The 17,002-nt window shown below is 39.5% G+C and overlaps 1 protein-coding gene across 1 annotated transcript; it reads right to left on the minus strand.

Moving 5' to 3' along the window:
- Nucleotides 1-385: 385 nt before the first annotated feature.
- Nucleotides 386-3,199, minus strand: LOC126823592 (uncharacterized). The gene is made up of 2 exons (XM_050552513.2): nucleotides 3,131-3,199; nucleotides 386-1,785 (listed from the first exon to the last, which is right to left on the minus strand). Exons 1-2 carry the CDS (start codon nucleotides 3,196-3,198, stop codon nucleotides 387-389), a joined length of 1,467 nt encoding a protein of 488 aa, XP_050408470.2. The 5' UTR covers nucleotide 3,199; the 3' UTR covers nucleotide 386.
- Between the last annotated feature and the right edge of the window lie 13,803 nt (nucleotides 3,200-17,002).

The following is a 17,002-nucleotide window of genomic DNA, read 5'->3' on the forward strand; positions in this document are numbered from 1 at the left end:
CGTCCACTCGACACAAACTAGGTCATTTCGGGACTAACATATGGTTCAATTGTATTTCAATAATTCGCTTGCGCTTAGGGGTCTTTAGCAGGGGGAAGAAACCGGAGAACCTGGAGAAAACCCACGAGGTTGGACAGGCGACCCTACTCCTTGTCACTAGACAAGGACAACTACACAAAAGCGAATTATTGAAATATTTAGTCATGCAATGACCTATTCTATGTCGAGTTGAGTTAAACCCAATTTCTCCTTCTCTTTTAGACCAAAGGCCAACATCCGGCTCACCAGCCCAATAGTTTTAAATAGACAACAACGATAATAAATTGGTTATGTATAGATTTTATTTATTTCTTGAGGCAGAATTAAATATTTCTAAAATATCCACTCTAACCGATAATGGTCGAACCAGCCTCGCTTATCCTAAATACAACTGCACCCTCGGTTGGTATGTCTGTATATTTATACGTGTGCCTGCCAATGGTGACTCGGAAAGTTTGTTTACTGGTCCAGCTGTCGTTGATAACGATCAAGATTATGTCACCATTAGGATTTTTAAAAGCAACCGAATGAAGAGTTCCTCCATCTCCAAGGTCACTTGTCGATTCTAGACGTATTGCGTTTCTGTGTACGAATTTCGTGAAGTGCTGTATGATATAATATTCGATGTTTTTATCGAAACCAGATTTGTCGTTGCGAACAGTAACGACGCCACGACAGTCCTTGCAACCACATCCACGTGAACATCCAGGTGTAGTCAATACTGGGCCGTGGTTTTCATCCAAAGCTAAATTCCATAACAGAACAGTCCTGGCAAATACCCGAGGTTGTCCAACAAACAGATTGACGAAGTTCCATCGGAAAACTCGCTTCCACGTGGTGTCACTACCACTTCCGGTACATTCGGTGAAATAGATATCGCGATCAGGATGCGCGTTGACTACCTGTGCCGGAGACTTTCTATCACCACCATAACAATGGAAGGCTGAACCAGAGATATAGCGCTTGGCTGTATGATCGTTGAGAACACTGATGGGATATTCTGGATGATCCCAATTATGATCGTAGATGATGATTTTAGTGTGTATATTGGCGCTAGCAAACTTTGGACCCAGCACCTTTACAAAATCTCGTTCATCTGGAGCACCTAACTTCATGGTCGGATATCCATCGGCTTCAAATCCCGGTTCATTCTGAATAGTCATGGCATAGATGTTGACACCTTCATGTTGATAAGCTTGAATAAATTTTACAAGGTACGTAGCATAGGTATCTGCATATTTCATATTGAAAGAACCACCATTTAGAGATGATCTTTGGTTGTTCCAATATGGAGCCCATTTCATCCATGCCGGAGCACTCCATGGTGATGCTATTATCTCTAAATGTGGGTTCAAGCTGAGGGCTTGCTTCAAGATTGGGATCATGTACTGTTTGTCCTTGTTTATGCTGAAATCGTTAATATTGCCGGAATCGGCATACGTGTAGGGTTGATTCGGCACGAAGTCAGAACCATCTATCGGCATCCTGATTACATTTATACCAGCCCCTTTAGAGGATGAAAATAAGGATTCCATGATCTGATTTCTATGGGGACTATTGAAGATCAGATATGCGGAAGAATGCGTCATTGCGGCACCAAATCCCAACATCTTCTGGTGATGTTTGTTCAGGTCGACTGTTATATGAGATCCACTTGAATCTGAGCTAGGGGAGAGACATCCTTGTTTAAAGAAATTCTTCTGCTGAGGGAATCCTTCAACGTCACTTACCCAAAACTGTAAATCACTGCAAACAAAAATGGAGAAAATATATTGTTTTAAATCTGCATAAAATAAATCTAATTCATTTAAAGGGGTATTAGATAAGATTTAGATGGGCCGTTCTCGCTATATTAGCTAAAAAAAACCCCATAGATCATGAAAACGGAACATCCTGAAACTTTCAGTTAAATTGCTTCACTCTGAACCGAGATATTAGAGATTCAATTTTAGGCTAACCTCGATCGTCATTACTACTGTTGGTACGATAATAAACACAGTTTCAATTATTCATTTGTATGTTAAATCATCCATCACAAAACGTATTCACTAAATATCGCAGGCTAACGATGACATTCAGAGTTGATTATGGTCTGGATAAGTTAATTAATGTCTAATTAATAATTTATATAACATTTCAGGTTTAAACAAAGATCTACAGTGGACATGTTTAAGGTTATCTTGTGTTTTATTTCCGTTTTTTTTTAAACTGACATCTGACAATTTATAATCGACAACTTTCAACTGGCTCCGGGTGTGTAATTGATAAATTATATGCATTGAGTCCTTGTTCTCACCCAGTAGAGTATCAATGAGGTCAAAGTTTGCCGAGCGACCGTCAAGGACTGGGCGTGGATGGATTGATTAAGATACCCAACGTGTCCATGAGATGAATGATTAACTGGATTCGTGTCATCTGTTACTAGACATTAAGGTCAGAAAACATCGCACACAAGCATTGATTGGTTCGATAATTCATTGAACTCAAACTTGAATTGATTTGGCCTTGAGTTACCTAGCCGTTACGAGTATTTGTAAAAGAGAGAGAGAGAAATAGGGTTTAACGTCCACTCGACATAAACTAGGTCATTTCGGGATTAACACATGGTTTAATTTTATTTCAATAATTAGCTTGAGCGTAGGAGTCTTTAGTTTGGGAGGAAACCGGAGGACCCAGAGAAAACCCACGAGGTTGGACAGCGACCTACTCCTTGTCACGTACAATCGGGGAATCGAAACCCCGCCAGTTGACTCAATCGCAGACCTTATGATACAGCGCGCACGTGCTAACCATTCGGCCATCCAACCCCCCAGTATTTGTAAATTTTACACGTGTAAGACCTTTGGCTGTAGATCATTTACATATAATGTAGCACAATCTACGTCTACATCTACCGACATTACCGTCTTTAAACATAAACTCAAAACCTACTGTTTTATTGTTGATAGTTATAACTATATCCTGTAAAGTTTGTCAGCGCTTTGAGCATACACTACTATTGTAGTCTAGCGCTTTATTAGAACCCTTATTATTATTATTATAACCCGTACGTTTTATGAGCAGTATAGATATGATTTAATATTACACCTACCTTTCTTTGCAGCAAATGACGGCGCCAAATGAATACAATAATATATAGATAGACCCCAAGTACTTCATTATTACTATAATTAAAAACAAAGTTATAATTTAACTTATTTCGAAAGTAATAGAAGATAATGCGCCGGTATCTACATCTACGGACGGTCACAGCGTCTTTAAACATAAACTCAAAACCCATTTACTCCAGAAAGTTATCAAATATTTGCCTGTCAGGGGATCTTTAAAACGGGACCTCGGTGTTTCGACACGACTATTGTCTTTACCAGCCCCTCCCCACCTCCTCTTTAACTGCTGACAATGAGGAAGAAGTTGAAACATCCACAAAAGGAATCTTCATCAGCCTACACTGGGATTGAACCCGAGTTAAAGAGCCATTCTTCATACTCACTGGGCAACACGCCACTCCGTGTCACGCAAGGGCAGGGGACAGCGCTGCTTTTGCATTGAGGCATAAAATCTCGTTGGGCACAATATTTATATCGAAAGGGGAAAGGGTCATGCTGGAGTCGATTACTAGCATATCGAAACTAATGACACTGATTTAACATTATGATTATGGCTACACCCATGACTCAAAGCGCTCCATTGTGCCCGCTCGTGTCACAGAGCTAAATACAAGCGGAGAGGGAGAGAGAAATGGGGTTTAACGTCCACTCGACACAAAGTAGGTCATTGCGGGACTAACATTATGGTTTAATTTTATTTCAATAATTCGCTTGCGCGTAGGGGTCTGTAGCAGTGGGATGAAACCGGAGGACCCGGAGAAAACCCACGAGGTTGGACAGGCGACCCTACTCCTTGTCACGTACAACCGAGGATTCGAAACCACGCCAGTTGACTCAATGACAGGCCTTATGATACAGCGCGCTCGTGCTAACCATTCGGCCATCCCCCCACCCCCCCAAAAAAAATACGAGCAATATAAAGCAATACATCAATGCCAAGTTAATACCGAACAACCAAAAAAATAGACAGAAGCAAGGAATTACCTGTCTTTCACGTAGAATTCAGTTGTTGATATGTTGTATATATTATCTTATCTGGAACCTATCTACGCTATCTACATGCAACTCTTTAGAGATTATGACCTTGAACATACTTTATAGGCATACAGTCATACAGGGTTCACACCACTGATGTCAGTTCTCAGCTGACAAAATCTCTCATTTCAAATCCGACAACTGATATTAAAAGATGAAGTATGTAAGGGCTAAATCTGCCTACTCGTTATAAATTATGACCTTGAAATACTTTATAGGTATATATAGTTTCTCATTATAAACCACATACAACAAATAAAATAACACAATATTGACTTTGTGACGAAACTAGCAAACAGCTGTATTTAGTATAATCAAACACAAACGGTTGTGTTGCATGGGACCAGAGTGTGGGCTTGTTTACAAGGATTGGTAGCAGAGTCAGAATGGGATTGTTAACAAAAGTTTGGGGTTTGGGTCAAAGACCCGAATATATTTATTAACATGAGTTATTATATAAGTGATGTACATGAAACGGAATACGTCGATTCAAGATCAAATTAAGAATTACGATCAAATTAAGAATTATGATCAAATTTAGAATTAAGATGGCTGCGATGACGTCATGGGCCATATAGTTCGCTCGTGCTCGTTGCATCTGTATATATTACACGTTAGTGCCCCGTCATGGTTTCGTTTCAGGACCTAGGTCAGAAGATGCACGGGAACAGGACAGGCAATTGAGCCCAAAGGTCTCGGCGCATTGGATTCATTGTCACAACAAAGAGTGTTACTCGTGCACGGGAACAGGACAGTCAATTGAGCCCAAAGGTCTCGGCGCATTGGATTCATTGTCACAACAAAGAGTGTTACTCGCTTTGAAATGATTGTTTTATACTTACAGCTGAATAAACCATCATTTTCTCTGTGAGTGTTCCAGCAATCTTCATCTTCATATTCTTTATCATCTGTTTTAGTAAGGGACCTGATATTTTAATATGAAATAAACGTTGAGAAAATCACACGAAACCCGTCATAATGAAACACGTTGTTTAAAGTTTTGGTAGCTATTGTAACCTAAACGAGCTTAGTAAAGACGACGGTGTAATTTAAATCTACAAAGTTCAATTTATTACCCAATTAATTCTACAAGCTAAGTTAAATCAAAAAGGTTAAGTTAAATCTCCAAGCGAATTTCAATATCCAAGCTAAGTTAAATCAATTAGGTAAGTTCGATCTACAAGCTAAACTCAATCTAAACGTTAAATCTAAAAGCAAAGTTCATTCTACAAGCTAAGCTCAATCTAAAAGTTAAATTTAAAAGGAAAGTTCAATATACTAGATTAATCAACATGCTAAGTTCCATCTACAAACAAAGTGCAAGTTCAATCTACAAGCTAAGTTAAACATACATTATGCTAGAGCTAAAATTGCCCATTGCAGGTCGATCTTAAGGCCTGAATGTTATCTACATTATTAATTAGATATTAATTAACGTATCCAGCCCATAATTAACTTTCGATGCCATCGCTAGCCTGCGATATTTACTAGAGTTGAATACAGTTTGTGATGGATGATTTAACGTCAAAATGGATAATCGAGACTTCGTTTTTTATCTTACCAACTTTAGTAATGATAATCCAGTGGAGCAATTTGACTGAACTTTTCAGCTTATTCTCTTGACGTTATCTATTATTAACTATTATAGCGAGAACTGTCAGCTCTTTATCTAATCTCCCATAATGACTCTTTAACTTTACAAACTAAGTTAAATCTCCAAGCTAAGATCAATCTACAAGCTAAGTTCAATCTACGAGCTACGTTAAATCTACCAGCTACGTTCAATCTACAAGCTAAGTTAAATCTAAAAGCTAAGTTAAATCAACACGCTAAGTCCAATCTACAATTTAGTGCAATCTAAAATGTCAGTCCAATATACGAATTAAGTAAAAGATACAAATAGTCTCGTTCACCCAGGACGGCCATATTATATTGTGATTTTTCTGGTAACAGAGATAAAAGTATGAAATGAAAAGAAATAAAATGGGGTTTGACGTTCTACTGTTCTGCTCCCAACTGGGCTAATGAAGACGGGCATACGCCATACAGTGTACTATGAGGTAAATACGGCCTACTCTTATATCGAATTCCAACTGTCAAGGGATATTTTACGTGCACGCCACCTTGGTTTCTCTACACGGGACCTCGGTTTTTCGTCCTATCCGAACGACTAGACAGCTGTCGTTGTCAGGTACTCTGTCATGCATCACTGACAAGGGGGAACCACGTCGGAAAATCTGTATGTATAGTTAAAAAATCAGGTTGTCATGTAAATATACTCTAAAGACAATTTTGCTTGGTAAGCGACATTTCCTTTTATTTGGATTGTCATCCAGTCGGTAGGGGAGATCTTTATTGTTCATCTAACCCGATCCTTGGCAGTTGTTATGGTGCATGATATCTTTAAAGGATCTTGTACCGTATGTTTTATGCGCCATTGTTTTCTACCCTTTTGCATACCCATTGTTGTTGATTTTTTTTGGTCTAGAATGGACGTAGAGGGTTTGAATTAAAATTTTCTGCCATGTTTTGGTAAATATTCATGATTTGGGTGATGAGGTGGGGGGGGGGGGGGGGTTACCGAAGTTAACAGGTTGGTTACGGTGATGTGATATGTACGGCGAATAATTACATGTTTTTAGTATGCTGCTTCAAGTTTGGGTATCTCCAAATTTTGGTGGTCAATCTCATACAAATTTTGGTGCAAAGATATGACCATTTGATTCTCTTCTTGTAGTGAAAAACATTCGGCCAAACGATAATTTTGGGAAAAGTTGGAGCCGGGCAAAGACAAAGAATTAATTTTGAAGTCAATGTGGAAAGTAATGGTGGTCTGCATCCTAGATTACCATGGGCGGAACAAACGTCAAGGGAGATAACTGACGTACTAAATACTATGAACATAACACCGTGGTCTTTATGGGACTAACACACGAGAGTTTTATGTTTCTGTGGTTATGCGTGCAATGAGGTATTATGGCCACTCACTCTGGTTTTCAGTTTTTTCTAGGAAAACCGTTGGAACAGCATTCATGGGAGATAACTGTCATAGTAAATATGGACTTAAACTAGTAATTATGTAGTGCGAGTTATAAATAGACAATTTTTCCCTTAATTTTTTTCTCCCCTCTTTCTGAATTTTTGGGTTGACTTTTTGGGATCAAATTTGTAATTTCACAGCAGTTTAGGGTAATACAGATGATTTTACAGCGGAGGGATAGGGGGTGTAACGTGTCTTTCTGCAGACCAATCATTGTGTCGGAAGTGAGGTTTTCGCCTCAGTCAACATCAAATCCCCGTAGCAAAAAATCTAAACCGTCAATCCCCTACAAAATTATATGATGAGGAGATTGCCAAATGTGGTCCCCGCTGTGCCTATAAAGATCGGAACGAACGGAATGTTGAGCAAAACGTTACAGCCTGTGATATTACAGCCATTTAACATTGAAGTCAATGGGCAAATTATTGCTAGTCTGAATCCGTACTCCATGTCACGTACTCCTTGTCACGCAAGTTGACTCAATGACAGGCCTTATGGTAAAGCACTCGGCCATCCCCCCCCCCCCCCCCGCCTAACAACAAAGAGAACAGTTACAACAATAATAAACAGATCGTCGCATACTGGAGTATGTTAGATAGAGCCAGGACGGTCCTAGAGTAATTCATACCCGGGGAGGGACTTGTCAGGGTATCGAGTCCAAATAGGGTTATAATGCAGAACACATATTTGCGAGATGGGGGTGCACTCGTTTTTCGACTACCAATAATACAAATTTAAAGTTGAGATGTTTTAGCTTCTTAGGGTTTAACATCCTAATGTTCTGGGCTATGAGGTAATTTTCCAGGGCAGCGGCACTACAGCCTACTTTTTTTTCAAAAATCAACTGTCAAGGGCGCTTTTACGTGCATGCCAATGTGTACACGAGATCTCGGTTTTTCTTACCTCCCATAAGACTAGACACTGTTCTTTGCAAGGGCCTGTACCACTGACAAGAGGAAACCCCATCGGAAAATCCAGATGAAATGTTTCGACCAACACCGGGATCGAACCCACTGAGCCACCGCGGCTCCTCAGATTCGTACTGGCAAAGTGTACCGGTCATGACGTCAGTGGTGCTAGTGTAGCCTACTACTCATGACGACGATGGTGCTGGTGTAGCCTATTATTTACGACGACTGTGGTACTCGTGTAGTTACTAGTCATGACGGCGGCAGTGCTAGTGTAGTCTCCCAGTCATGACGACGGTGGTACTAGTGTAGCTTATAGTAATTGCGACGGTGGTGCTAGTGTAGCCTCTTAGTCATGACGACGGTGGTACAAGTGTATCTTATAGTGATGACGACGGTGGTACTAGTGTAGCTTTTTGTCATGACGACGGTGGTACTAGTATAGCTTATAGCCATGACGACGGTGGTACTAGTGTAGCCTATGGGTCATGACGACGGCAGTTCTCGTACAGGAGGTGATATTTTAGTTTATATTGTTTACCTTATTTTCGGCTTCTTCCTCTAAAACTGACTTTGATTGGTACGAATCTTTATAAAGAGAGAGAGGGAGAGAGAGCAATGGGGTTTAACGTCCACTCGACACAAACTAGGTCATTTCGGGACTAACATATGGTTCAATTTTATTTCAATAATTCGCTTGCGCATAGGGGGTCTTTAACAGTGGGAGGAAACCGGAGGACCCGGAGAAAACCCACGAGGTTGGACAGGCGACCCTACTCCTCGTCACGTACAACCGGGGAATCGAAACCCCGCCAGTTGACTCAATGACAGGCCGTATGACACAGCGCGCGCGTGCTAACCATTTGGCCATCCCCCCCCCCCCCCACGAATCGTTATAAAGTTTATCATAATATGGACACGGTTTGTTTATACTCAGCATCTAAAGACAGAATAAAGTTTATTTTATGGATATCCTATTTAATCCTGTTTTTTTTATTCTTTAATAGCCCACTCGCAGCGCAGCAGAACAGTAGGACGTTAAACCCCATTTTATTTTTCATTTGGTATCATTCCGTTCTACTCCGCTCACCCCTAGGTCCATTCACGTGGTTTTCATGAATTCAAATTATCTGCTATTGATCGTAGGATGATTCTAAGAACCAATACAAAAAAAAATGTTCACATCCCAGTCTTAGCGTCATTGTTTACGTTCACCACAATGAAACAGTTTGTACGCTCGATTACGAGAAGGGATGCACGAAATATAAATGTCAAAGAAGTGGCATGTACACAAAACTATATCCTAAAATATTTCGACAAAGTTGGCAACACTGATTCGGTTATCTTAATTGCAATAAAATGGTCGTTAAAATAGCTTAAGTATGAAGGGGAGATAATTTGACTATGTGTCTCCGTGAATGGAGCCAGGGGTTAGTGGAGAAGAACGATACCACTGGGGATACCGAAGATGTAAAATCTCATGGGGTTATTACAATTGATCTTATCACAAAAAACAATTCGGTATGGAATTTCTAAATTCGAAAGTGACCAGCATTGTTTTCGGGTAAGTATTTGGTTGCCCAGGGTAACTGACTGTATTGTTACCGTGGTACCTCAGTCATAATTTTGTATTTCTCGTTAATTCATATCTTTGTTGTTATGCTTACTCACATTATCTAAATCGTCAGGTATATAGTGTGTACCGGTATGGGTTGCCATAGTAACTCATTATTCCATGTTTGACGACCAGTAGGCGGAAATAAACTGGCCAAGTTACAATATGCTGACATAAGACATCTATCTACCGTAGAACTTGTGATATGGAACTAAAGAATAATGAATTGTACCACAACATCAGGTTAACCTAGAAATTAGGAGATGCTAGTGTTCACTAAAGGGACTGGGTGATATTACTGCAGGGAGCTGCTGTGGCTCAGTAAGTAACACGCAGGCTCGGGTTTATTAACGGTGTTCCTCGGAATTTTCCGGCGTTGTTCCCATTTCTTTGTGGTGCAGGGAACATGACCTGACAAGGACAGCTGTGTAGTCGTTCGGGTGGAACGGAAAATCGAGACCCCGTTTACACTTTGGCCAATCTGATTAAAACACCTCTCCTATTTCGTTTCGTTTTTTATAGTTCAAAATTTCGTTTTACTTGTCTTTACTACACAAGGATATGGAAGAGTTTGTATATTACCGGTGTTCTGAATGATGTGAGGGATAAGATAATGAAACGGTCTGTTACGGCGAGCCCTTGGCGTGCGATGCACGAAACTGTGGGTAAACCACTAGAAACGTCAACGCTGATTGATTAATCAATGTCTGACGTCATAGGTCCAAAAGCCGCTCGTACGACCCCTGACACAACCTTCGAGTACAACTTGTCAGATCTTCATGTAGTGTAGGCAATCGAAAGTATAAAAAAAACGAAACGAAATATAGATCTGTATTTTAAACAGATTGCACTTTGGCATGTACGAAAACGGAACCCCTGACAGTAGGCCATTAGCGCCGCCGTGTGGGCAACATTTTCTCCCTCTAAGCACACTGCATGACGTATACCCGTCTTCATCATTAAACCAGTCACTGCAGAAAAGTAGGACGTTAAATCCCATTACATGATATTCGTGCAATTAGACCCATTCTTGGACAAATCAATAAAATCGCCTTGCTTAATTGGGATGTATACATTCTAAGGCGCACGAAAGTTAAATGCCGATATTGGTAATAGTTTTGTCCATAGGCTAATATATATTTATGTATTGCGATATAAGCTTTCTGATTATTGGGATATTATAAAGAGTGCACCAGTTTTCTTATGTTTTACAAATGGGCAGAGTGGTGCCGTAGCTCGAGTACGAAGCCTCTCCCAAGCCTGTTTTCCATATACGTGTACATACCTGTTACAAGGAAACAGCCCTATTACATTTGCATTAACCCCCCCCCTCCCTGGACAGACTAATTTACGACGTAACACGTTCAACCCATGGACACAAGTTAACATTATTTTCTCATTACCCAAGGAAGTTTCCCGGGCGTCCTCGCGATTGCAGGGTGGACATGAAAAACCTGGCACGGTACAGTATCTAGGTGTTTGGATGGTCAGAAAAAACGTTGGCGCGTATGTATCCGGACGCAATTATCCCCGTTATCACACTGTCCTCATTTTCCCCGATAGTACTATGTCCTCGTTATGCCAGTTAGCACAATGTCCTCATTATCCCCGATAGTACTATGTCCTCGTTATGCCAGAACAGGAGGACGTTAAACCCCATTTCATTTAAAATTTATTTAATTTACCAAACATATTACAGTTTATATTATTTTCCATAAGACGGCTTTTCGTTTCATTCGATCGGGGGATCACGGTGGCTAAGTGGGTAAGACGCTGGCTCGCTAGCCTGGGGTCGGGTGTTCGATCCCTGCATTGGCCGAGAAAGTTCATCCAGATATTCCGGCGTGGTTCCCCCTTGTCAGTGATGCAGGACGGAGGGACTGACAAGGACAGCTGTCTAGCCGTTTGGATGGGACGGAAAACCGAGGTCCCGTGTACACTTTGGCGTGCATATAAAAGATCCCTTGACAGTTGGAATTCGATATAAGAGTAGGCGGTAGTGCCGCTGCCCGGACAGTGTATTATGAGGGAAATTTTGCCCGGACAGCGGCACTAAGGCTTACTCTTATATCGAATTCCATTGTCAAGGGATCTTTTACGTGCACGCCAATGTATACACGGAACGACTAGACAGGTGTCCTTGTGGAATATGTCTAGCCTCGTGCTTTGAGTCCCTTGTTCCAAATGGCGCTGAAACGAATTATGGTACACGATTCGTGTACCAATGGTCATAGGCGTACGGGCCCGATGACAGTTAGGGGGGCAGAACCCGAAATGCCCAAGAAAATTTTGGAATATTTGATGGCCTCAAACGCGTTTTACTGCTATTCCAGCCCCTAAAAATAGTGTTTTATTAGATTTCGGGCACTTTATTTTGCCAAGTAGATGAAATAAATTTTTTTTTACACTTTACCCGTCTGACCGAAAAGTCAGCTTGCCCGAAAGTTAATGGGGCAGCTGCCCCCCTGCCCCCCTGCCCCCTGGCTCGTACGCCTATGCCAATGGTAAAATGTTTATTTTGTCTTGAATATTGGATATCACACGCCGATCTTTTCCCCGTAAGATCACAAGACCAATGTTGATTTGAATTGACAGATAATTCGCGTTTTCAAAGTCGAAGATTTTTAATGATATTGAGTTAGAGACTTAGCTACTTTAACCCTCCCTCTCTCTCTCTCTCTCTCTCTCTCTCTTGAGATTAATGTCAGCATATTAATTAGCATATCCAAGAGAATTATTTACCACATTAGCTAGTTTAAGTGTATTAATACCAATAGCAGACATCTTGTATATAAAATATCAACATTTTATCTGACGACATTTTCATCTTGTCTGCTAGGATAACTACCCGTCTATTTATCATATGACGTAAATTTACACTACTTTTAATTATCTATATGTTAAAGGTGCGCTACCAGTTTCCATTAAGTCGCGATTTGATGAGTCATTACGTGTAGGATAAAGCACGAGACTGTGTCATAACCGAAGTCGAGGACTTTATCTTGCTTAAAAACCGTCTATATTTACATGTACGCAAGATGAGAATATCCCAGAATTCCCATAAGAAAAACCTTTTGTCATGTTTTCTTATGGAAACAAAACCTACCCTGGAAGAACAACCCGGTACAGGTTTAAAGAAAAACTTTCAGAAGAATGACCCCAAGTTTCCCTGACTTTCAGACCGCAAGAGATTTACCGTTATAGGTTTATAAGGCGTTGTAAAATTTACACTTTACCTTGAATCACTGCACAATACATTTTAGCACAGAAATTACTATTGGCAGCGAAACCCGTCCATACATGAGATAATGCCAGTTTCAGGGTTGGTCCCTTAACACTCAACCTGTACGTTCAGTAACGCGCATGTTTAATAAAATGATACATGAGAGAACGATGAGACAATATGGATGCTGATGAGACAATATGGATGCTGATGAGACAATATGGATGCTGATGAGACAATATTGATGCTGATGAGACAATATGGATGCTGATGAGACAATAGGGATGCTGATGAGACAATAGGGATGCTGATGATGAGACAATAGGGATGCTGATGAGACACTAGGGATACTGATAATTAAGACAATATGGATGCTGATGAGACAATATGGACGCTGATGAGACAATAGGGATGCTGATGATGAGACAATAGGGATGCTGATGAGACACTAGGGATACTGATAATTAAGACAATATGGATGCTGATGAGACCATAGGGATGCTGATGAGACAATAGGGATACTGATGAGACAATAGGGATGCTGATGAGACACTAGGGATACTGATAATTAAGACAATATGGATGCTGATGAGACAATATGGATGCTGATGAGACAATAGGGATGCTGATGAGACAATAGGGATACTGATAATTAAGACAATATGGATGCTGATGAGACAATATGGATGCTGATGAGACAATAGGGATGCTGATGAGACAATAGGGATACTGATGAGACAATAGGAATACTGATGAAGACAATTGCTGCCCCGAACGAAAAAGTCTACTTTGTGGCGAGTGTACTCTGGACGTTACTTTAAATAAAGATAACACCGCCCCCTGGTGATGTATAATAATATGTCAATCATGTTTTACTATTTACACGTTCTAGTAACTAGATAAAATATGTTAGATAAAATTATAAACAAATGACTTAATATAGTATTGTCAGTGTAATGATATCAACAAATAACTATGTATATATAACACGTGGTTTATATTGATTTATATTTTTAAAGTGCACTGTCAAGCCATTTAAAAATGAAAGATCTTGTGCTCATGACAGGACAAACTCTATTGATATTCAGCGTTTCAGAGTTACATCCCCTTTTCTAAAACGTTGTGAACATGACAGAGACTAGAGCTTTTAATAGATTTATTTCGAATGTGTTGTGAGACACTGGGTTATGAGAGGACGAGCATTCTAACTGTTCAGCTCTCTGCGACCTTCAATTCCTAAGTTAGCCCCCTCCCCTATATCCCGAAAACCCTTTTGAAGGGCATAAAGAATCCTTATGAAATTTGATCGAACTTCCAGATATTCATATCATATAAACTGCTGTCGCTTTGCGTGGCTATCCTTTTGTAAATAAAAACTTAATAGAAGGGAATCCCTAAGGAGATTACGAGCGAAAGGTATGAAGAAGGAACTGACCATGATCGGTCGTCATCTAAACCATTTTGGAATTGTAATGCAATTGTCAAATGAACAGACATACCAAGTCTTCTAATATCTCTGTAAAAAATAACTGCCTTCAACACGTGACGTCATATCAAGCGGCGTCAATCATTGGCGCGTGCATTGTTTACATAGGACGTTACTGATTCGAGCAGAATGGAGACTTTTACTCATTTTAATACCCATTTACACTAAAATAGGAAATAAATTATTACCTACAAATACTTTAAACTGCTTTATTTATTTTTTCTAATACATAAAAAAACATGATTTAGAATTTTATTTGTCAGAGGAAAAAAGTTAATATTTGTGGCTCATTAAGTCGCATCAATGCCATCCTTATCAGTGATTGTCGCGGCCTAACGAATATTCACTGCTGATAAGTTTTGTCCATCGTATTCGAATTGGCGAAGCCTCCGACTTTTTTTTCAAGAAGAATAATTTTGTCAAGTATACAGGTAATAAGATGGAGTTTAACGTTTCTATCTATTCATAATCGAATTACAAATGCCAAGATTTCGTTTAAACCAGAAAGTGCACTAGCGGTCTTGTAACATTGAGAGTGAGCGTCTCCTCATTTGAATTCCAACTGGATCTGATAGTCTATCTGCATACAGATATTCGTCTGACCCGAAGGACTGGGCGTCTTTCCTTCCCCAGACCTATGAACAACCGACAAGTAATATGCTTGGCTCCACTTTAGAACATAAAATGCAGTATTGTTTTATTTATACTAAGAACAATTTGCATCTCCTTTGAATTGCAACTGCCAATGTATCCTTTACCTTCGCCACCGATATGTTGTTACGTCCCAGTCGGAATTGATATGTTGTTTTGTCCGCTCGAAATTGATGTTGTTTCGTTCCGCCCGGAATTGATATAGATGCCACCCTAACAAATGAGATCTTCTCATTTGAATTGAAACTGCTAAGGGATCTTTAATTTCTTAGCTATATCAATTTCGCAAACATATTGTGCCTGATGCACAACATTCTTGTCTTGTCGAAGTCACACAGACTATGTTTATTATTGGAGCAGGACGGAGGGCCTGACAAGGACAGCTGTCTAGTCATTCCGATGGGACAACAAAACCGAGATCCCGTGTACACATTGGCGTGCACGTAAAAGATCCCTTGGCAGTTGGAATTCGATATAAGAGTAGGCCGTAGCGCCACTGTCCGAGCAACATTTCCCTCATAGCACACTGTATGGCGTATGCCCGTCTTCATTATTCCAGTTTGGAGCAGAACAGTTGGACGTTAAACCCATTTTATTTCATTTCATGTTTATTATTATGAGCAGGGCAAGTAGTATTTTGTCACAGCAGTGGTTAAATTACAAATTCAAACAACAAATTACAAGTTCTTATCTTAGCTACAAGTTTAAACAGATTTTTTTATTATTTCTTGTTTTATAGAAAATAAACAATGAACTACATATTGCTGATATGAAAGATTTATTTAAAAAACTTAAAGGTCAGGACCATTGTTGTTTAGGCTGACTGTTATTGGTGTGAAATCGGATTTATCCGCGGACACATAATTGAAATAAATATGGATCCAAACCAAAGAGATCTCGTCATTTTAAACTCTCTGTCTGTCTGTCTGTCTGTTAGTCTCTCTCAGGGTCCGTATTCAAAGGTTTTCTTAAACGGTATGACTCGCCATTACTATCATACATAGTGATATCACAGACGAGAAACCAATCGCAGTCGATTAATAAGTCACGTGATGTATCTGTCAAACATGACCCGATATACCAATAACGACAAATTGATTGAAGAGGAGACAAATGTCAGTGGAGTACCAAACCCCCAAATTAAAACGAATTGACAATGATCGGTGACCCCTTTGAAGTTTACACATAACTAAAACTGGGCGTAACACATTAGTACTATTGATACACCAACTTGTATTAAATCATCATAACCCATATAGAGAACTAACATAAGAACCCCACGCCCACACTCATGAATAAAAAATATAAAACGAAACAAACCCAATAATACAACAAAACAACAACATATACAATCCAACAAACAAAACAACACCCCCCCCCCCCAAAAAAAAAAAAAAAAAAAAACCCAACGAACAATTCAACACAAACAAAAAACAAATAAAGTCAAAAACAAAACAGAAGAAGGTGTTACTCGCAAGATAAATTACAACGGCTAGATTGACATAAGGTAAAATTATTTAACGGCTAGATTGAAATAAGGTAAAATTATTTAACGGCTAGATGACATAAGGTAAAATTATTTAACGGCTAGATTGACATAAGGTAAAATTATTTAACGGCTAGATTGACATAAAGTAAAATTATTTAACGGCTAGATTGACATAAGGTAAAATTATTTAACGGCTAGATTGACATAAAGTAAAATTATTTAACGGCTAGATGACATAAGGTAAAATTATTTAACGGCTAGATTGACATAAAGTAACAATCTTTAACGGCTAGATTGACCTAAGGTAAAAATCTTCAATTACAGTTACATTATTTAAGATTTAGATAAAGAGCTGAAAGTTCTCGCGATAATAGTTTAAAACCTACACAATGAAAAGGGGACATCTTGA

This window comes from Patella vulgata, chromosome 6, assembly GCF_932274485.2.
Source record: "Patella vulgata chromosome 6, xgPatVulg1.2, whole genome shotgun sequence".
NCBI lineage: Eukaryota > Metazoa > Mollusca > Gastropoda > Patellidae > Patella > Patella vulgata.